This window comes from Diorhabda carinulata, chromosome 6 (assembly GCF_026250575.1).
Source record: "Diorhabda carinulata isolate Delta chromosome 6, icDioCari1.1, whole genome shotgun sequence".
NCBI classification, from domain to species: domain Eukaryota; kingdom Metazoa; phylum Arthropoda; class Insecta; order Coleoptera; family Chrysomelidae; genus Diorhabda; species Diorhabda carinulata.
In genome coordinates, this window is record NC_079465.1 from 22435831 (window position 1) to 22457840 (window position 22010).

A 22010-nucleotide genomic window follows, 5' to 3' on the forward strand; every position below is an offset into this window, starting at 1 on the left:
TTATTTGATTAAATTTACTATTAAATCACACTACTATCTTTCACAAACAGCGCCGCCATTTCTCGCTTGGTAGTCGAACATATTCATGCTGTAAAAATGAATACACTGTCATGACAAATACCCCAATCATATGATTTATTATCGTTTAAATTCTAAGAGATACTCTGATTATAATGTACATGTAGATAAATATGAGTTGCATCTATTTAATTTACTTATAAGCCATATAATTAACTTTCAAAAACAATTTCGCCATCTCTCGTGCAGTAGTCGAACTTTACATTAACTAGTAGGCGTCTTTAACGAAATAAAACTTCTAATTAGATCAAAAGCATTTATTCAACACAGAAATTAGTCTACCTGTACAAATTAGAGTTCATATACATAGTTATATAACAAGGTGAATTGTTTTACACTGGACCAATTAGTATCTAAGTTTATTGCGAAAAGTGTAGGACGTGAAAAAATATCCGAATTTTCAAATTAATAGACTTTAGATACACACTGTATATGTATTTTCATTTACGATTTATCAGTACCAACACCATGTGGATGATTATTCTCGATTTGTTACTAAATCAATTCTTTTATTTGGTATAACAAATTAAAAATGAATTTAATCAGCTACGTTATAGGTATATAAAAAACAAGAATGACATAATTTATTACGTATTTTTGATATTATATTAAAGAGGGGAGGAAAAACTTCTTAAAAATTCTCATTAACGGTGTGTATTCAAGTTCTTAATGTCAAAAAAAATAAGAATCTTGTAAAAGATGTTAAAAACTATTCTTATCTAAATGATATGGTTTTTTTATTATTTGCTCTTCAATAACGTTCAGTTTACATTCGAAAGTAACGAAAATAATTATTTTATTGAAAATTTCCTTAAAATAATTGACAAAAATCGTGTTAGAATAGAAAGAGAAATATTAATCAGTCACTGATAAGAGAGGGAGGAAATACACAGCAGGGATGTTTTTTAAAAATACTTCAATTTCTTCACGGTATTATATCTTTTGACCTAATAGTATCTTATAGTATTTATATACTAATTCCATGGTGTTTGTTCATCAAAATATTTATCGAAAACTGTGGTTTTACATGATGGACATTTGAAACCATCTACTTCAGTTGCTCATTCAGTTAGAATGTAAAAAACCTGTGGAAACTTGGCTTCAAAGGTCTTAATATCAACCGGGACATCACAATTTTAAGTACGTGTCTTTTGTAGACCAAAAAATGTCGTTACATTACACTTGGATTGAAGATGGAATGTTTGAAAGCTGTGAATGGAAAGGGGAAAGAATCAAATACCAACGTCAAATCCTTCTTCAGGTAAGGAGTTTTTGGACATTGAAGTAAACGAATTAAAATTTATAAGAGTAAAAAATTCGCTTTACTAACTATGCGTTTTGTAAATACAAAACATACTAATTAAGAAGATCAACTTGTTTGTAAATTTCGGCAACACAAAGTTCAATAGAAAACATTTGAAGTATAAAACTACCCCATTTATTACTACCTATCATCTACTTCTATTTACGATGATCATAGTTATTAAAATGCTCACGACTGTATGGTAAATCAACACCAAGTTTACAAGTCACAGAGAAAATTAGTAGATTTGATAAACGAAAATCGGACTTTCTTACTATAACTGGAACTAGTAAGAACAATTCAACACCTAGGGAATTGGTGATGGATCAAATTTATCGGAATACAACAACCAAAATATCAAAATTGAAAACCAGTTTGAAGAATATCAAAGAACAGTTAAAGACATCGAAGAATATAAGTCAAATTGTAACATTTGAGTGTATAGACAAGGTACAGTAAGAAGATGGACTATACATACGTTGTTTTTTTTTTTTTGTAAGAAGCAGGTACAAGAAGTTTAACCTCGAATGGTACCTGTCGTGTAGAGATATCAGTGGATATTGAACTTCTGTAGGTTGTATTGCTCGAGAAAATCGTGCTTTGGTAGCTAAATCCACAGATTTGCACTTCTCCAAAGAAATGAGTCTCGAAAATTTGAAGTTCTTGGCGGTTATCGGTGAAATAAAGTCAGGTCAACGACCTTTTGGAATAAAACGCATTTTGTGCTTAAAATATAACCAAATGAATCGTTTTAGACCGTTTGGACGATCGTACATACTGGTGAACTCTACCACAAGGGCATTTCTACCATACAGTCCATAAAGAATAGAAAGACAAGTTATAAATCGAGAAAACTGCGATTATTTTTTGATATTATTCTCTTAATAAAGTTTGTATGTGACTTTAGAGTCAAAATTTTATGTAAAAAGTAGTTTGAGTGGTGTGGAGATGTCTCCAAATGTGCGAGCGATTTTCCAAAGATGTAATCAGTTTGTAAGTTCCGTGGTTTTAAGTCTGATCTCCAATTGGGAGATTTTAGTAAGACTTTCATTTACATTATTAATTTCTTTCCCCATTTTTCGATGATCGTGATTAGTTCGGTTCAAATTCACTGGTACCCAGCACCATTTTTTTGTATATTCACACGAATTTTTATTTTTTTCGAAAAACGTATACTGAACGTACAATTTTAAGTATCACAGATATTTTTTCACGTTTCATACAGAAGCCCGATCTTACCTTTATCCCTTTACTATCTACAATCCTAAACACAAATTCCCCCACGAATTGTGCCCCTTTTTGGTGGACAATATACATATAAATCTACCCTTAATATGGTTTTGTTTCTGTAATTTCGAAATTATATTAAACTCGTGGTGAATGAGTAGATTATTTCAGTTTTTACATTCAAGGGCGACTTTTTTTGATTCACTGTTAAATATAATGAATTTTTGAAAGGCATTTGATGATGGTCTATGTTAATTTTTGTATAAAGAACCGTGCATTTATCGTAATATTGAAATTTAGAATTTATTTTGAGAAAAATACGATTATTTCTTCAAATTACAGAATCATATCCATTTAGAAAAGATACGGTTACAAACATAACGGCCTTAAAAGAATTTCTTCGTTATAAGATGTTATTATAAGGCACTGTATAGTAGAGTAGCAAAATTATAAACAAAAACTTGAATAATGCAGCATATACAATGAATTCATCATCTTTATATTAAGATGTGGCCACGCATGGAAAATCTCTTCTTTAAAATAAAAATAGAAATTCTGAAATGCTACGACTCCTCTGATCTGTTTTATGAAGTCCAATCCTGGATTTTGAATGAAGATATGAGCAAAAAATTAACAGCATCGACATTTGGTTTCATAGACAAACATTCAAGATTCCCTGGACCGTTCTGGTAAAAAATTAAGCAAAAAAACAACGAGTAGTGATAATAACAATGAAAAAATCGTAAATTAAAATACTTCGGCCACATAACAAAATAAAATATTTGGTAAAAGAGGACTAGGAAGAAGATAAACATCCTGGATTAGAATCTAGTTCAATGAAACTTCTTTTCAGCTTTTAAGCGTTGCTGCTGATAAAATAAAGATTGCCATGATGATAGTTAAGGCACTACGAAAAAAAGAAGATCAGCTAAATGTCATTTCAACATTACGTCATCGTTTCTTGGGTTTGATTTCCCTTAACATCTATTTCTATTCAAAACGTCGAGTTCGAAGTTAATGCGGAAGCTAAACCTCTAAATTTACCGATGAGAAACTATTAAATAAATGTGGTTATGAAAAATCAGAAGAAATTGACAATGAAACAAGATGAAAGGTGATTTTTTTTTCACTTCGATCATCAAAATGAACCATTATTATCAGCAAATGATACAAGACTTCGCGAAAGCAAATCGTGGTTTTTAGCCACCCTATTCGCCGCATTTACAGCTCCGAGACTCTATTTTTTCCTCAAAATTGAAAACGTGGTGAAAACACACGATTGAAGGTATTAAAATAACTGAAACGCGGTTGATGTTCAGCAACAACTCCTGGAAAAATCGGTGTGTTAGCATAAAGAAGAATTGATCAAATTATCATAATAAATAATTTTTAAAGCGTTGTTTTGTCAGTTTTTTCGTTTTTTTTCACTTTTTGTACCTAGTTTTTCTTCTTTAACCTTTATTTTATTGTTGTTTTTGTTTATTTCATTATTTATCGTCTTTATCTATTTTCATGTTGTTTTCTTCGCGTATTTACTTTTTTATTATGAAATTCTATGTTCATTTGATGGCAGATGATCGCAGAAGTACCTGTACCGACTTAGAGATGGCGGTAGTTGCTTTAAAAGAACACAAACTATAGTTTGAAGACGCCAAGTTGTTTAGTGCGAAGACCAGCAACGCAGTGGTCGACCAAATGAGGTGACGATTCCAGAAATGTTGAAAAAAATCCACTGGATGATCGTGAACTGAAAGTGAGCGAGCTAGAAGACATAGAAAACATTTTACATCTAATATTAACTGAAAATTTGGACATGAAAAAGCTGTGTGCACGATGGGTGCCGCGTTTGAACAAAAACAGCGTCGTGAAGATGTTTTCATCGAGTGTTTGATAATGTTTCATAACCATGGATGGAGCTTCACACCCGAAACAAAATACCAATCAAAACAATGGACTGAAGAGGGAGGACCTTGTTTCAAAGGAGCCAAAGACTGTTCCATCTGCAGGTAAGGTTATGGCGTCGGTTTTATGGAATAATTCTCATTGTTTATCACCAAGAAAGGAAAAACTATGAAGGGCGAGTATTATTGCGACGTTTGAGTGAAGATATCAAGCACAAACAGACGCATTTGAGTAAGAGGAAAGTGACAATGCACCAGGTCACATATAAACTTTGAATCGCTATCTCAAGCGTAAGATTTAGCCTCCTGGGAATATTTTCTGTGGTGGTAAAAGATTGTCCAACAATGAAGAGGTTTTTCCAGGACCATTACCTCGTAAATTGCTACTCTACTATGATTTGTTATGACCGCATCTCGCTAAGAAATATCTCTTCAATATCAGCCTTATTTTGTTCACACAATTAGCACACGAATGTCAGTGAAGATAAGAAATGAGATTCACACTTTGTCAGACAGAAAGATTTTACACTTTTTCCATTAAAAAATAAAAAAAACACGTAGGCCCCGTTTATAAATCGCGATTCGGGTGCCGTTTTGGTCACAATTGCGCTAATTATTGACTCGATTTGTATGATTTAATTGACTCATGCTTCGCATTCGCTTACGTTGTGACTGATTTCGGAATGCGTGATCATTTTGAGATGAAAATCCGTATTTATGACTAAATCTGCAATACAACCAATCACACTTGTCGTATATTTCGTTAGAGTTTCTAGCGCCGCTTGTGGCATACCTCCTATATATAGGCCTTCGTCTTTCGAATTGAATATCCTTTTTTTGGATACATCTACTGATTGACGAGTTATTGCAGCGCCGTTATCTACTATCAACAAACCCGCAGATCCGCTTCTAGAAAATCAAACAAACAATTTCAAACCGTATTTATTCATTATCATCTACTAACGTAACTTAACTTAACCTAACATAACCTAACATAACCTAACATAACCTAACATAACCTAACATAACCTAACATAACCTAACATAACCTAACATAACCTAACATAACCTAACTTAACCTAACCTTACCTGACAGCTTTCACTCGATGCCACAATCTGTCATTAACAGTAGTCGAATTATGAACAACTTTGATTTCTTCTTCCCATCCTTTGTCGCTGAATCGAAGTACCAGAGCTCCATTTTCTAATCCCAATGAAATGTAATTATCGCTATCGAAAGCGCAAAGGAGTAAACCGGATATGGAGGAAATTTTGAAACGAACGTTTACCACAAAAGGGTTCGTCGAAATGGCGTCCATCGTCTTCATATCGTTTAAATGAATGTAGCTATTGGTGCCGTGAAAATATGGCGGACCTCTCGAACAAAGATGATCTCGATAACCGGGTTTACATCTAAGAATGAAAAATCGTTACGAAAAATCTCGAATATTTGAAAATTCTAGTCATTTATATTACAAATCTCGGTACGAGTACGATTTCCGTGGCGCCATTCGACCCAAAATAAGTCGAAGATGGAGAATAAAATTTTTCGATATCTCGCTTCGTTTTCGAGATATCGACACTTGAGATTGAAAAACTTTTTTTCATTTTTATTTAATATTTGTATACATCAACCTAACCTAATTTAACTTTCACGTGGTGTACTTTGAGTGTAAAAAGTTCAAAAATCATGAATTTTTCACAGCCAAAATTGTCTAAAAAAAATGTTCTTCGCATGAGGATTATTTTAGTTTTATTTTATCATTATTTTGTTTTTCTTATGGGGGGCTTCGCTTCAATTATAAAACATACGAAAATAAATAACTTTCAGCATTCAGAACGTAGTTTTTGTTCGAAAAAAGATAATTACTAATTAAATCTCAATAATTCATTTTATATCGTTTGTTTCTCAAGGTATCTATCAAAATTTTGAATTTATTTCTTTTGTAAAATTATGGTAAAGTGATGGGTATGTCTTATTGAAGAAGAAGTTAAATATTCAGCTGTAAACGATGAATAACAGTTCAAAAAACTTCCAGAATGGCGCTGATGTAGACAAATGAATGTAGTAATTGCCTCAAGTAGTTCATTATTTCATCGTACAAAGTACAATAAATAGCGTGATTGACACATAGATGGCGCTGCTATTGTCAAATCTGTATGACGTTTATCAAGTACAAATTTTCAAAATACTATGTGTCAAATTACGTGACATTTAGATCAGTCAGAAGAAAGTGACAAGTGACAAAAAGTGGAAGATACTTTTTTTTATTTTATCATCGCTTTTGAATGAGATGAATAAGATCGATTATTAGCAAAAAATGGAGATGTATGCATGTATAGAAGCAAATTCGATATGCTATGAATGGAACCTCTGGTTGAATTGCGAACAACCAGAATATCTAAAACCAGATACAAAACTCAATGTTTGGTTGCTGCAATGACATCTGACAAAAAAAACAGCGATTCCTAATCGTTAAAGTTTCATATTGAAAATTCATTTTAGAAAAATTTTGTACTTACTTGCAAGAAAAGTATTCCATTTCGGGAACACATTCGCCGTCTTCTCCACAAGGTCTCGCGACACACGGATGCGGACAATTATCGACATTAGCGCCCCCTAAGGCCTCGGCGAGTATAGATACCGGTTTACCGTTAATTCGAACTTGTTGTATACAACCGACGAACGAAGTTTTAGTTTTGATGTGCGAAGAAACTATCCCGAAGTTTGGAACTCCGCCTAAATAGAGATTTTGTGGAAGCGATAATTGCGTGAAAGCTCCCGGACTTAGAACTTCCATGGGTAACTGGTTGTCGACGGTTAGGATAGCTAAACGACCGGTTCGTGAAATTCGCAACTGGAAAATGAAAAATCAAATATTTTTATGACTTAAAACTTCAATCAAATGATTCATCATACGTTTGGATCCAGTGCATATTACTAAACGTTTTTTACATCCCTCGTATTATAAATAGTTATGTAAACTAGTTTAATTTTAGTTACCTGATGCCATTCTCCCATGGATACTCTATATTGACTCTTGACAGCAACTGAACCGGTTCCCAAATTATATTTAAATATCAAAAAACCCTTTTCCAAGTAAAGACCTACGAAATCGCCGCCACCGTCTATACGGTGGCCGTTGTATAAAAGAAGACCGTCAGGAGCAGTTGGTTTGAAGGTGACGTCTAGATCTAACCATGTTAGAGCGCTTTCTCCAAGTCCTCGATATCTTAAATGACTTGATCCGTTAAAGGAAGGTACCTGAAAATAAAACCGTAATAATCGTTAAATCGAAGCATTCAAATAATTATTGATCATAATGTATTTCATATTACCAAACACTCTTGACAATTCTGTTAATATTCTAAGTTTAGTGCAAGATTTGTCCAAAGCAACAATCTTGTTGTAAGTCCTATAAATGACTAAGAGTGTTTAAACAAGCTAAAATTATAAAAAGAAATGAGTTTTTTATCTACAAGATATTTAGGTAAACCATCTGATAATCGTAAATCATTATTGGACTTGGTGTGATTCAAATTGATGATCCTGGTTTAAAAAACTAGCGCCTTCTCCAAAAGTATCCGATTCATCAACTATATTATGCAAAAACTCAGCTGCACGGAAAGAAATTTTGATACAAGCTTCGTTTATAGACAGCTTAGACAAAAACCGCGACGTATACATTTTATTTTCATCGCTGTTTATTTCATTTGTGTCTGAAGCGTATGAAATTTCAGCAGCATCTTCATCGGACTAAATAAAGACATAAAATCTGTCAACCAGTCAATCATATTTATAATTCATTTGGACTTGTCAAAATTAAGATATCTTGGTCAGAAAATAGCAATTTTTAAGTGGTAAATCATTACTGGACTTGGCGCGATTCAAATTGATCCTGGTTTAAAAGATGTAGCGCCATCTTCAAAAGTATCCGATCCCCTTGGGACAAAATAACGATCCTAAACTATCAACTTGTTTTTGCAGACACTTTATCAAATAATTCGTGTGCCTTTTTAACTTTCACATACACCTTTAAAACTAGAAACAGCTCTAGAACTAATTTAATTAGTTCGTAATTGAAATATTCATATTGTGAACAGTCTCATTGTTTTAAAATTATGTACTGGTCTGGTGTGCGATTTCGAAAAAGGATTGTACAAAAAACTTCGAAGGAAGCTGTAGATTGTGTAAGGTATATCAACAATTAAGTTTTTGCTTTTAATTAGATTAATATGGTAATGAAAATTTACCTGCAAATCAACTCGTATTTCACACAAATCCCCGGAAAACCCCAAAGGACAAAGACATATTGCGGAATTATCATTGGTAAGGCATTTTCCTCCATGTTGGCATGGTACGTGGCTGCAACGATCCGCCGTACACTCCACTGAAACAAAAAAAAACGTACCATGAAATCTAAATATGAACTCGATATAAATCAACTGAATTTTTAGAAGATAAATGTCAAAATATCCTTCGAGAATATCCTTTATCGAGTTCAGATGTACTTAGAGACGTCCTAGAAGCATTTTAACTAGATTAGTAGTGACTTTTACAAATTTTTGACGTGGTTTTAGGGTTTTAAGTTTATACATGTCACGTTTATAAATTTTGGAAAACCTTAAAGGGTTGCTTGTCGGAAAATGTTGCTTTCGTGCATCATTTCACCAAAAAGGGTTACTGTGCTAAACGGGGTCTTTGAGAAGGCACACAAATCGTCGATATGTGGGTTATCGGGAATAAAAACCATCATCTGCAGCTGGTGAACTACGTCTGAAGCGTCCAAAGACCCAACAGTCAATTGGGAAGGTTATGGCTTCAATATTTTGGATTGCGCATGGAATATTCTTAATCGACTATCTCTAAAAGGGAGAGACAATCAATAGCCAATGGCAGATAAAGTTGTTGGATCGTTTGAATGAGAAAATCAAGGAAAAATGTCGATGAAACAACCAGTTTCACCAAGACAATGCATTGATGCACAAGTCGATGACAACGATGGTTAAATTGAACGAATAGCTACCGTATAGTCCAGATCTGGATCTCAGTAACAAAAAAAGGGTTAATGTAAATGAATTCAATGCATTTACGGCAACGTTTCTTGACGGAGAGGCATGTCAGACGAAGCTCCTTCCATTTGCCCACGTAAATCTTCAAGCATTTTCAGATAACTTTTGCACGTCACGTGACCTTCAAAAAAGGACGGATTCGCGAGAGTTTTCGAGGAATAATGGATTATTTCTAGGTGAAGAATTCGTAGAGCGTGCATGGTACGTTTAAACTTCGTTTTCCATCTATAGAGCTCGATGTAATGTATCTGAAATTCTGAATTCAACTCTTCTTTAGAAAACTTCTTTTGGGGTACCATATGTATATTAACCTCACAAAAAGCGTGGAATAATTGTCGAATAATCATATTTGAAAGCATTTTTCATAAAAAAACGACGTTGCGTGTTGTTATTTGGATGACTACATGCTACAAGAAGGACGATTTTCATTACAGCAGACACGTTTACTTTTGGGTGATGAGCATTGATAATACTATTTAATTATGGTTGTTATCGTCACGAAGAACACATTCGGGTCTCGGGTTTATTTTTACCAACATAAAATTAATTGAAGTAATCGACAATCGATTTAATACAGCTGTCGAATAAGGTCTTTATCTGAATCCACCAATATTGAACTCGTTTTTTATAAAATGACGAGGGATATTTCTTTGAAATGGCGATTTATAAAAAAGAAGGAGAACTTTTCGTATCAATTATTTGATATTTCTTTAGTTTATTGTCCAGGAAAATCAATCAAAATATAATAAATAGTCCAATTGTTTCATGGAAGCTCTACAAAGACAAAAGTTTTATTTATAATGCTTATTTAATGCGTTGAAATTTGTTTTTCCCGCGCTATTTTACGAGAATGGTCCTTGGGCTGTACGACCTGCAAGGACCAGCATCGCAGTGGTCGACCGAATGAAATGACGACTCCAAAAATCCACTGGATGCTCATCGACTAGAAGTGCGCGAGCTAGCTGACTTAGTAGACATTTTATATCAAATATTAACTGAAAATTTGATCATGAGAAAGCTGTACGACAAGATGGTGGCAGCTTTTCTTCACATTGGAACAAAAACAGTGTCTTGAAAATGTTTCCATCGAGTGTTTTACAGGATTAAAGCAATTTCGTGGAACGTGGGTCCATGACTTAAGGCAAAACAATAATAAAAAAAATGGACTGAAGAGAGAGGACCTGGTTTCAAAGAAGTCAAAGATTGTTTCATCTGCAGGTAAGGTCATGGCGTTGGTTTAATGGGATAATTTCCATTGACTATCTTGAAAAAAGAGAAACTATCAATGCCGAGTATTATGCGAAGTTTGAGCAAAGACATGTAGCAAAAACGGCCGTATTTGGCTTAGACAGTTATTGCAATGGCCAAAATTAATGATTCGAAGTTTGAATTGCCTCTTAATTCACCCTTTTCGCCAAATTCAACCCTCTTGGATCATTTACTATTCCCAGACTTGCAAAAATTGCTCGGTGGTCAAAGATTTTCCAACATTTTTTTTCCAAAATTTTGGTGTTTTCTTTGTTGGGCCAGGTACTTCTAGGACCATCCTCGTAATGACAAATATTTGTACCAAAAGATCGATATATAAATAATCATTTCATCAAGAAAAGCCATTAAAAATATCTTCACACTTCTAGAGACTTCACGATAGAGAAGATCTCATCGAAGCAGTAACCAATGCGAAATCTTCATCAAATGCCCTCCGTATTTTGAGTTCTTGCAAAATTTAATGGAAGGGACTCTCCTAAAACACCAGGAATTAGGAATCCTGACGCAACTACAACAAGGAAAGAAAACTGTTCAAGAACTTTCAGGAGATGATTCCGCTAGACTTTTTTAGAAGTTTCGTGAAGCATCCGTACCTGAAAACGCTACTGGATTCAGATAGAGCTCATTCAACCACCACATTTGGGTAATAATCACCAGGGAAGATTCATTTGTACTTTATTTTGACACCTGACAGATATAACCTCTTCCAATTCTTCGTTGATGGTTGATAACCTTGGTATCTTTGCAGATATACCAGATACCAAGTCTTGTATGCCTTTTGGTGAATGGATAAAAGACGACTAATCCTAAACCTACTGGTTGATCATCATCAACGATGTCGTGGTATACTTCTCTAACATCGACAAGGAACTGCATGATTTGAAAACCCAAGTCATGTGTGTGCTGTATCTTAAGACAGTTTTGACGATAGGAATGAAGTAAAACATCCTTTCGTATGTAGCTCTTCCTTAATATTCGCGTTAATCCTGAGGAAAAGGCCAATGTTATCCTTTTTGATATACAGTCTTAAAGTTTTATATCTGCTTAACCTAACCTTGGAATCGATCAAATATATTAACTAATTTTTTGAGTTTCGACCTTTGATATATCGAAGCGTAGGAAGAACATTTAGGATATAGAATAACTTACCGATTCCGTATCCTTTAGTGGCTTCTCCTTGAGGCTCCGACGCGAATTTGTAAGCGTGATCGTTCAATTCCAAATGTCTTATACAACCTTTCATGCCAATAGACACCGGCAATTTTTCGGACAATCCCGTCATATTACCTGGACCGCCGATAAAGAGCGGTTCTCTGAATGTTATCCTGGAAAAAAGTCCTTTACTTCGTCCTTGCACGTGTTTACCTAAGTTCAATTGAAGCCAAGCGTCCCAGCGATGTCTGTATAAGGTAATGTGATTCCATTGATTTAAAAGGATCGTTTCTTCGGAACGTACGACACCTACACCCGAACCGCAATCGAATCTGTAATAAAATATGTTATAGTTTGATATACAGAGTGTTCCGGGGCTTGATATAAGAAAAAATTCGGGAGTGAGTAGGTAGAGTAGTAGACATAAAAAGGATTTCTCATACGATCCCTCGTTTCTGAGTCATAGATCTGCGTCATGTATTAACGATACGGAATTTCGTGAGAATGACCTTCAAGACTCAGACCTTCTCATGTGGAACATCATATATGACGGGCTACTAATGTTGTTACTATCGGAGGATGCAAAACTCTGGAGTTAAGAACATCTTAACTCGGTGAACTTGGGAGGTCCAAAACAGAGAAGAAGGGCTCTGTTGAAGATGCCTTCAATAAAAAAGAGGAAAAAAAAAGCAAAATCGAGACTAAAGATATAGAAAAAATTCGGGAGTGAATACGTAGAGTAGTAGACATAAAAAAGATTTCTCATACGACCCCTCGTATATTAAATTAAAATCACTAAGGACAAGCAAACAACGATCAAATTTGCTCCTGTTTTAAAACTAATAATAAGGAGGTGTATTAGCGTAAAACATTGCATGGGAGGCGGTGATATCGATCGAGAGATACCTGGCAGGTGTCACGCAGAACCTCCACGCTATCCACACTCTGTAAGTCAGTGGAGAATTGAGGGTCGAAGAAAATTGTATTGCATTTCGGAATCTACTAACGAATCGGGGGAGATCGAAATGAAATATTACTAGGGTGTTTTTTAAAACGTATTAACTCTCAAAAGTTTACTGTAGGAGAGTTTTTAGTGTTGCCGATTCGTTATCAGCAGTAATTGATAATATGATAATCATTAGATTAATAATTATTCGTTTTAAAAGGGTCAGATTGTAGTTTTCGTATTATGGAAACGCGAGCAGCTCGAGCTTCACTTTTGATTGGTTTTTTTTTCGTTTTAGGTTTCACATAGTGCCTTCAAATTTTATACCACATTTTCTTCTAAAGTTAACAGTCCTAACCTTTAAAATTAATGCCACTTCTTCCGCTGTTTGATTTCGATCTAACTTTCTTTAGAAAAGTTCATAAACGCTTTCACTGATTGGTTGTTTTCAATCAGATGTCTTAAGAATCATTGATTTTGCTATTGGAGCAAAATATTTCCATAAGAATTAATGAAACGAGAAACTAATAAAAATTTATGAAAGATGGGTGCGCCTCCGCCAAATAAAAGCTGTTTGTACTTAACTTTTCAGTTTTTAGACTTTTTCAAATGTTTTTTTCGACGAATCGTTTTGATTTTAGGTCTTTTCGACTTTAGAGAACTGTGAGAATGTTGTTGGGGGAAGATAAATATCGAAAAAACGGCCGAAAGGAGTCATTGAGGATATATATGATTTGAAAACTAACGAAATAGCAGAAAAGCGAAAGAAAATTTGATACAAAGGTTCAGAATTGAATTGAATTTACCAAGGTTGTTCAAATATGCTCTGACATATGGCATTTCATACAGTTTTTCTACTTTTGCTACCTCTTCGATAGTTTTCGGTTGCTTTTTTGTAAAAATATCTCGGTTAGTCACTTAACCATTCGTGCACGAAGGATTCCTCATCATTGATTCGATTCGCAGTTCACCAAGTGCCTCTTTCAATGATTCAAATAAAAAAAGTCGCATGGCTACAAATCGTAACTATAAGGAGAGTGTTTCAACCGGTTCGTTCAACGTTTTGATCGTAATCCGAACTGTATGCGGTTCGGCGTTGTTTTGATCTATAGAAAGGTGTTATAATAGAAATCTTTAGGAGTTATTTTAAGTTAATGCTTTCTTATAGAGATGGCGCTTGATTTGTAGAAATAGTAGTTGATTATTATTGAGAAAAGTAAGGTTAAGTTAATATATGGTTTTACCGGGTTTTTAGCACATGGTTGGTTTTATAAGATATAAGTGATAGATGATGTATATATATATGAAGATGTAAATAAAATGTATATAAAAAAACCTAGATTGATTTTAATCAACACTGCTGTGTAACAAATAACAACAAAAGTTTTCAACGTGTCTTTTGAAAGTTCGTTCTTGCCTCACCAGCTGGGAGTGTAAACTTCGCTTTAGTTGACGCTCCTTCGTCCATCTTCAACCATTCCATAGACGTGAGTTTACTCTCTGGAATATAGTGATGTATCCAAGTCATGTATGTGGTGAAAATATTGCTACGGTCTCTCAAAATTATTTTTTTTACAGCGCTGACTATCTTATTAACGTCAAAAACCACGAAAAATAGTGCGTGAAAAAAGTATTATTAAGGTCTCCGTGGTGTAGTGGTTCGAGGCTCACATACGGGAGGTCCCAGGTTCAAGTCGCATTCTTTATTTTTCTATTTATGTAGTTATAATACTTTTTATTCGTCAGTTTTTTTGTTAATTTGTTCTAATCTTGATTGAAATGCTCAAAGTTTATATTTTATAACGGAAATTACCTTTAGAAGTCTGTATTTTGATAAAACTTCCACTAGTAAAAGAAATATTGTATGTAATTCGTGTGTAAAGGCCTTTTTTTCGACAATCTTTTTGTTTTTGTTATTTTCCTTCGAAAATAAAATAACTTGATTGAAAAAATACATTTTCGTTAAGGTCAACGACTCGGATCACTTTCTATTTGTATCGACTGCCCGGAAAATTGATTGAAAGAACATTCGAGAAAATGTTTTATACGATTTCCTCGGAGAATTAATTTTATCGTTAGTATAGGAAAAACTTTCTAAAGATAAGCTGTTTGCGTGTGGTTATAAAGCAAATTAACGTTTCTTGTAAACGTCTGGGGTTATTATCATGATTTTGCATGACAAAAAAACGAAATTAGTTACTGGAAGTTTGAATTTGTGTATTTATTTTCTGCTGAACAATAATCCTACTTCTATATTAAGTTTATTGAGCTGATGATAGCTTTTGTCAGAGTTTTCTTAGATTTAGTGAACAAATCTTTTGAAGGTTCCCCATAATCAACATAATTTTCATGAAAATAACATTTGAGAACAAAATTTAGATCAAATGGTTAAAAAGTGATGAATCACGATATACTTCTTTGATTGAGTTACTTAAATCAAAGTTAGGGAAGTTTTTATAGACACTAAATCTCTTACCGAAACTCAACGAATCCCTGATGAAGCAACAGAGCCATAAAATCTCCCTCCATATCGTCCCTTTCACCGGTTAGGAAAAAAATTCCATCATATGCTTCTGGTCTTAATTCCAAGCTGAGTTGGACGTGTTTGTACGCCCCTCGTAAAGCGGAAAACGCTAACCAACTGGAACCGGTAAAACGAGGCGATTGAATCTCTTTGTCTATGAAAGAAAAAGAGAAAAAGATCAGTTAGAAGTTACAAGTTTTAGTCAATTTATCACGTTTAACTTCTCGAAACGACAATTTCATATTTGTTCATATTTCTACAAGAACTTCGTCGGTAATTGTTTTTTTCTTCACAATGTTTCGCAATAAATAAGCAACAAGAACATTTTTAACACGTACAACAATAAATAGAGGACGCCATGTTTTTTTAATGTTCTAGTTATGGTTAATTTGTTGGACAGATTCTACTGAATCGTTCTCTAAGAACGTCAAGTTTCTAACGACAATATTAACAATTAAAACAACAAAATCTTTTCATTTACTTATTTCAAAGATAAGATCTAACAACACTGTTTATTTAAATGAGAAACTGACATAAAGATGACGCTGCCATTGTGAAATCCATAGTACCAACTTTCAAAATACTATGTGTAGATTTTCTTGACATTTCGATTAATCAGAAAAAAGTGACAAGCATTTCCGTGGATACTAGAACATCCACCCTATAGTACGGATTTATTACCCTACCATATGTTTCTACCACTGAAAGGATCCCGAGGAATTCATCGAGGCCGGCATCAAAAAGCTTCCGGGAAGATGTCGAGGGGAATTAAGTTAAATTTTCTAGTATTTTACTTCTTCAAGCTTTACGTACGAAATTTTCAAATATATATTCCACGTCATCATTTTATGCAAGGGGACGACCTCTACATCATTATTACAAAATATTTTCTTATGTTCTGGAATGTAGGGGGAATTAATATCATATGTCACTCGCTTTTTGTTATCCTGACGTCATTTTGACAACTATTGAGCTGATGGAAACTACTGTTTTGTACCTATTCTAGTGGACGATGTCACCTTTTTCAAAATCGCCCTTTATATTGTTTTCTTGGCATTAAGTTGTTTAGGTTATTTATTAAGACAGGCAATAACCGGTCCGCCTTCTACATTCTTTTTATATTGAGCGTATTATTGGGCCATTAACTTTCCTCAACTTGAGGTTTCCAATATACGAGAAACGTGAGAAAAATGCTTATTTAATCCTTTTATAAATATCGGGTTCGATTTTTCATTTTTTCTCGGTCGAAAGAAACGAGTATTGATTTACAATTTTAGGCATATGAATGTCTTGCTCGGGTATAAAGCTTTTTATTAGATTCCGAATTAAACCCGATTTTCGCTTTTATTAAAAAACTGATTAGACTCATAATCTATGGATTATTGACAAGTATTGACAGTTCTTTTAATATTATTGATTAGTCAGGTTGAAAGTTGAGTCAAAATCGAATCATTATTCAATATTTTGACGCGAGGTTGCAACGGTGTCAAGTGTACTAACTCTAATATATTTCCCAGCTTTCGAATTCTTATGTATTCATCGTCTGGGACTGAAATTACGGTCAAGTAATTAATTAATGTGAGATATTTTCATCTTTTTAGCTACACATACTTTTCCCAGCGATGTCAAAACTCAAACTTGTATGAATTGAGCCTTATGGTAGTGGAAAACCAAACAGACATGGCTCCATTAATAGAGCTGCAGACAAACATCTCAAATCTCGTCATCAGGGATTTTGGAATGAAAATATGTTGTAGGACTACTTTTGATTTATGATACTATATAAACTGATTCAAAATAGAGCCAAAATTTGTCATTTTGAATTATTATGGGACAGTTAGAATCTGAAGACAACTGACACTTTGTTTTTGGAAAAAACAGTCTCTAGAGACAATCTTTAAAGACGAATGACAGATAGTATCTGAAGAAAACTAACAGTTGACTTTTCACACTTCTTGAAGACAAATAACGGTTCGTTTTTGAACTTAAACCAAGGTGCGTTTCATTAGAACTTGGAGAACTAGAAAAAGAAACGCGAAAAATAGAACTGTGATCAATATTTTCTTGTAATCTTAAGCCTGAAGACAACTGTGTATTTGGAAAACACATTCTCTAGAGACAAATGACAGTTTGCTTTTGAGCAAGACAGCCTCTGAAGATAACTAACAGTTTATTTCCACAGTTTATGAATAAAACTGATGGTTTGTTTTTGGAAAAGACAGTCTCTGAAAACAAATGACGATTTTTTCTCGTATAAAACAATCTTAAAGATAACTGACAGTTTGTTGTTGGTAAAAACAGTCTCTAGAGACAACTGACAGTTCGTTCTTGGAAAAAACAGTCTCTAGAGATAAATGACAATTTGTTCTTGGAAAAAACAGTCTCTAGAGATAAATGACAATTTGTTTTTGGAAAAAACAGTCTCTAGAGACAAGTGACAGTTCTTTTTTGAGCAATTAACCTCAGAAGATAACTCACAGTTTATTTTCACAGTTTATGAATACAACTGACGGTTTGTTTTTTCTCATATAAGACAACTGACAGTTTGTTTTTGGTAAAAACAGTCCCTAGAGACAACTGATAGTTCGTTTTTGTGAAAAAACAGTCTCTAGAGACAAATGACAATTTGTTTTTGGAAAAAACAGTCTCTGAAGACAAATAATCAATAAAGATCGTTTAAATAGTGATTGTAAATTTTCTCATGTAGAAGTGACTTACCAACATCGCATCTATCACCACCACGTCCAAGAGGACAAAGACACATCGGTGAATCATCTAAATTTTCTAAACTGCATCCTCCTCCAGGACCGCAATCTAAAGAACAAGCTTTAACCGTCGATGCCGTTACCGATACGTTATCCGTTGGAGGTGGCGTTACGGGTTTCGTCGATTTGGACGCCGTTGAACTTTCCGATGTCATTTTCTGTTCTAAACAAGGCCCTTGTGTCGTGAAATTAATTTTTTCAGATGGCGATTTAGAAATTTCATTAGTGTCTGTCATATTCTTTGGTGAAAATTCAACTACATCTATTACTGCGTCCTTTTGATACAGGATGTCTTTTATGGCATTGCTATATCTTAGATCTTCTATGGAAGGCGGTAAAGCGGTTGAATTTATTTCTAGAAATAATTTAATTATCATATATGTTTAATCTTACTTAAGGAACTATAAAAAGTAGAAAATAATTCGCTAAACCCTGTAAGAAGTGTCTCTTAACAACAAGTGCTTCAAACTGAAAACCTAAGACAAGAGCTTGAGGATTAGTCAGATTATTAGTTTCCTCGAAGAAGAAACCATCCTCAGAAAGGTTTCAGATCAACGTTGGTGTTTCACAAGGATGCATCTTGTCACCTGTTCACTTCAGAAGCCCCAAATCTACCTAAATCTGTAGGAAACGACAGATCACCATCACCAATTCTAGAATGAACTGAGAGCTTCTGTTTTTTAAAGAAGACTGGTAATACGGTTCAGGTTTTGGCCCTCCAAGGCAGCTAAATACTCCGTAACAGCTTCCAAGGCCTAATTTCGTCTATCTCTAGAGAATTGCTCCCACATTTGGAGCTCGGTTTCAATACAGAAGATTTTTATGTAACCTAGAGTTGACCAGAGATTAGAGAATAAGCAGATGCCATTTTGAGCTTACTTTTCAGCTCCTCCAAGTAAGAATAGAGCTACTTTGAGTTTATAGTGGAATATTTTCATAAAATCAATGCAAATAAATCGCTGTGAAAGTTTTAAACTTACCATAACAGCTATAACCATCTTCTCTTAATATAAATCCTTCTCTACAGTCGCATTCATACATTCCATCGTGTAATTCATAACAAAGTTGCTGGCAAGGACTGTTTTCGTCGCATCGTCCTGAAACAGAAGGTTTTTCATTGTTTAATGAGATGTCGTGGTGATCCAAACAGAATAGAATACAGAGAGATAGATAGAGTTGTCAAAATCAGCTGATGCTTATTTAAAAAATTACCGTCGTGGTGTAAACAAAAGTTCCGGTGTGGTTCGTGAAGTTATTTGTTGGTTTTTAGGCCTTATTATTATCAGTTTTATTGAGAAATGGATTCGTAAAGAGTTGCTTCTTGAAGAAGTACGAAATTTCTTTCCGAAAAACATAGATTTTTTGTTGTTTTTAAACATTAAGGCAACAGTTACAGTTTCAGCTGTATTATTTCAACTGGAACAGATCTAAAAAGTATCGAAGGAGTCCTATTAACAACATAAAACAATACAAAACAACTCTAGTTATCAAAAAAACTCAAGAAAATCTTACACAAGTACACACGACCGCCATTTTGACGTAGATCAACCATTTTCTTAGATCGCCCAATTGTAAAGGAAAGGTAATGTCCTCTCTTTTATTTGAAGTTATTTATTTCAGATAATGTTTCATTAAAGTCTTCTTCAATATTAGAATGAAATTGAATTAGAATCAAATTAAATCTGTCTACTTTTTATAAGGTAGGTGAGAAATTTGAAACGGTTTGCATAAAGTAAATTCTGAGAGAGTTTTCGACAATATATATCGTACGAACGATGTCATAACGTAGTTAATTTGATGGAGAGGTTAATGTAATTATCTCTTGGTGACATTAAGAGCCCCGGTTCGGACATTTGCCAAATTGGATGTTCAACGAAATTGATGTAGAATTCAAATCACGTTTACCCGAATTTACATGTACACCAACTTTTTTGCGTGATTTGCGTCCGCTAAATTGCGATTCATGCATCGGGTTTTTGTTGTAAAAATATTCGAAAATGTATGTACAGGCTGACCGCAGTGACGAACAGTTTGCTTTTGTAATAAAAGTCAGTCTTCAAAGACACTTGACATTTTGTTTTTGTGAAAGATAAATGACAGTTTCAAAATCAGAAAGTCTCTGACAATTGACAACTGACAGTTTCTTTCTAAGCAAGAGATTCTCTGAAGACAACTGACAGTTTGTTTTCAATCAAAACAGTCTCTGAAGATTACTGATAGTTTCTGAAGGCTACTGACAGTTTGTTTTTAAACAAGACAATCTCTGAAGGCAATTGACAGTTTATTTTTGAACAATACAGTCTCTGAAGGCTACCGACAGTTTGTTTTCTAGCAAGACAGTCTCCGAAGGCAATTGACAGTTTTCTTCTAAACGAGAAAGTCTCTGAAGGCAATTGACAGTTTATTTTTGAACAATACAGTCTCTGAAGGCAATTGACAGTTTGTTTTTGGAGAATACCCTGAAAACAACTGACAGATTTTGAAGATAAAAGCAGATTTTTTTTCGTAAAAGACATTTTCAGAAGACAAATGACAGCTTCTTTTTGTCAAATATAGTTTCAATAGACAATTGACAGTTTGTTATTGAAAAAGGCAGTTTGTGAAAACAAACGACGGTTTGTTTTTGAAAAATACAGTTTCTGAACACAACTAACAGTTTCAGAAAAGACAATATCTAAAGACAAATGACAGCTTTTTGTAAAAGACAACTGACAGTTTGTTTTTGACGACAGATGACAGTTTGCTTTTGTAAAGAACAATCTAAAGCCTCTAAAAAGTTTGATCTTTATACAAGGTGTTGTTTCCTTATTAATCATGCTCGTGGTTATCAATTATATGAGATTGAGTTTGATTAGTATACAGGGTAGTGTTTGTTCGTTATTCACAGTGTTTGTTTATTACCCAGGGTTTTTTGTTCATTATACAGGGTCGTGTTTATTCTTTACATAGGTTCGAGATGGATCATTATATAGAGTAAAGTTTATTATACAGGTTCGTTTGTTTATTATACAGGGACCTGTCTGTAGCTACAGATGACGGTTTAATTATGAAAAAGATAAGATGATGGGAAAAATGATGTGATTTTCGATTGTAAAGTAGAACTGTCGCTTTCAGAAGATCGCAACATTCTTTCTCAAGCGAAAATCTGTTATTTCGAGTTCTAAATACATTTATAAAGATTCTAAAATAGTTTTAAAAACATTGTATCCAATATAAGTTTAATTTTATAGTTTTTTAATCAGCTTTCAATAGTTGAAAACAAAACGATGTCAACATTGCAGTGTTAGTGACAAGCCAAACGGGCTTAATTAATGACTAGAATTTGAATAACAAAACACAAAACAAAGAACCGTTAAAACTATAAAATGCTTACCAAGTAGGTCATTGTTCAGAATTTCATTAATCACATTCAGTTTCAAGTGATGATGTTTTAAAAACTTAATTATAATAATGATATTTATCTCTAGAGAGACTGACTCTGATTTCTTGGAATACGAAAACCCAAACGGCAAACTATCCCCGTTAAAGCAATTTTATGTAGTTCTAGTCTCATCTTGTTTAAATCACATCCATCCCCATAGACCTTCTCCCCAAGAAGCTTCCGCTTCCTACTGGTGAACGTCGTTTTATCAAAAAGTAACAAGAAAAAGTAGTCAAACATTAATGAGTATGAGTAGAAGTAATTGATATTAAAGAGAAACTAATTTATAGTCAAATAATTTATTTACATTAGTGTGATACAAAAAAACTGTGAACAATATGTATGTATTGT

The 22010-nt window shown here is 33.9% G+C and overlaps 1 protein-coding gene across 2 annotated transcripts in view; it reads right to left on the minus strand.

Annotated features, from left to right (window-relative positions):
• Window positions 1-320: 320 nt before the first annotated feature.
• The window catches only part of LOC130894826 (pikachurin), a 31720-nt gene continuing 10030 nt past the window's right edge, over window positions 321-22010 (minus strand). The window contains exons 1-10 of one of the 2 annotated variants that reach the window (XM_057801830.1): window positions 20144-20314; window positions 19219-19335; window positions 18192-18593; window positions 15426-15627; window positions 12001-12335; window positions 8764-8900; window positions 7514-7774; window positions 7033-7367; window positions 5599-5922; window positions 321-5418 (exon numbers count right to left, since the gene is read on the minus strand). In XM_057801830.1, the coding sequence (XP_057657813.1) occupies window positions 5154-5418; window positions 5599-5922; window positions 7033-7367; window positions 7514-7774; window positions 8764-8900; window positions 12001-12335; window positions 15426-15627; window positions 18192-18593; window positions 19219-19335; window positions 20144-20207 (2442 nt within the window). In that variant the 5' untranslated portion in view covers window positions 20208-20314 and the 3' untranslated portion in view covers window positions 321-5153. Of the gene's footprint in view, window positions 5419-5598; window positions 5923-7032; window positions 7368-7513; window positions 7775-8763; window positions 8901-12000; window positions 12336-15425; window positions 15628-18191; window positions 18594-19218; window positions 19336-20143; window positions 20315-22010 lie in introns of those variants that run through there. The other variant, XM_057801829.1, reaches the window with a different exon arrangement.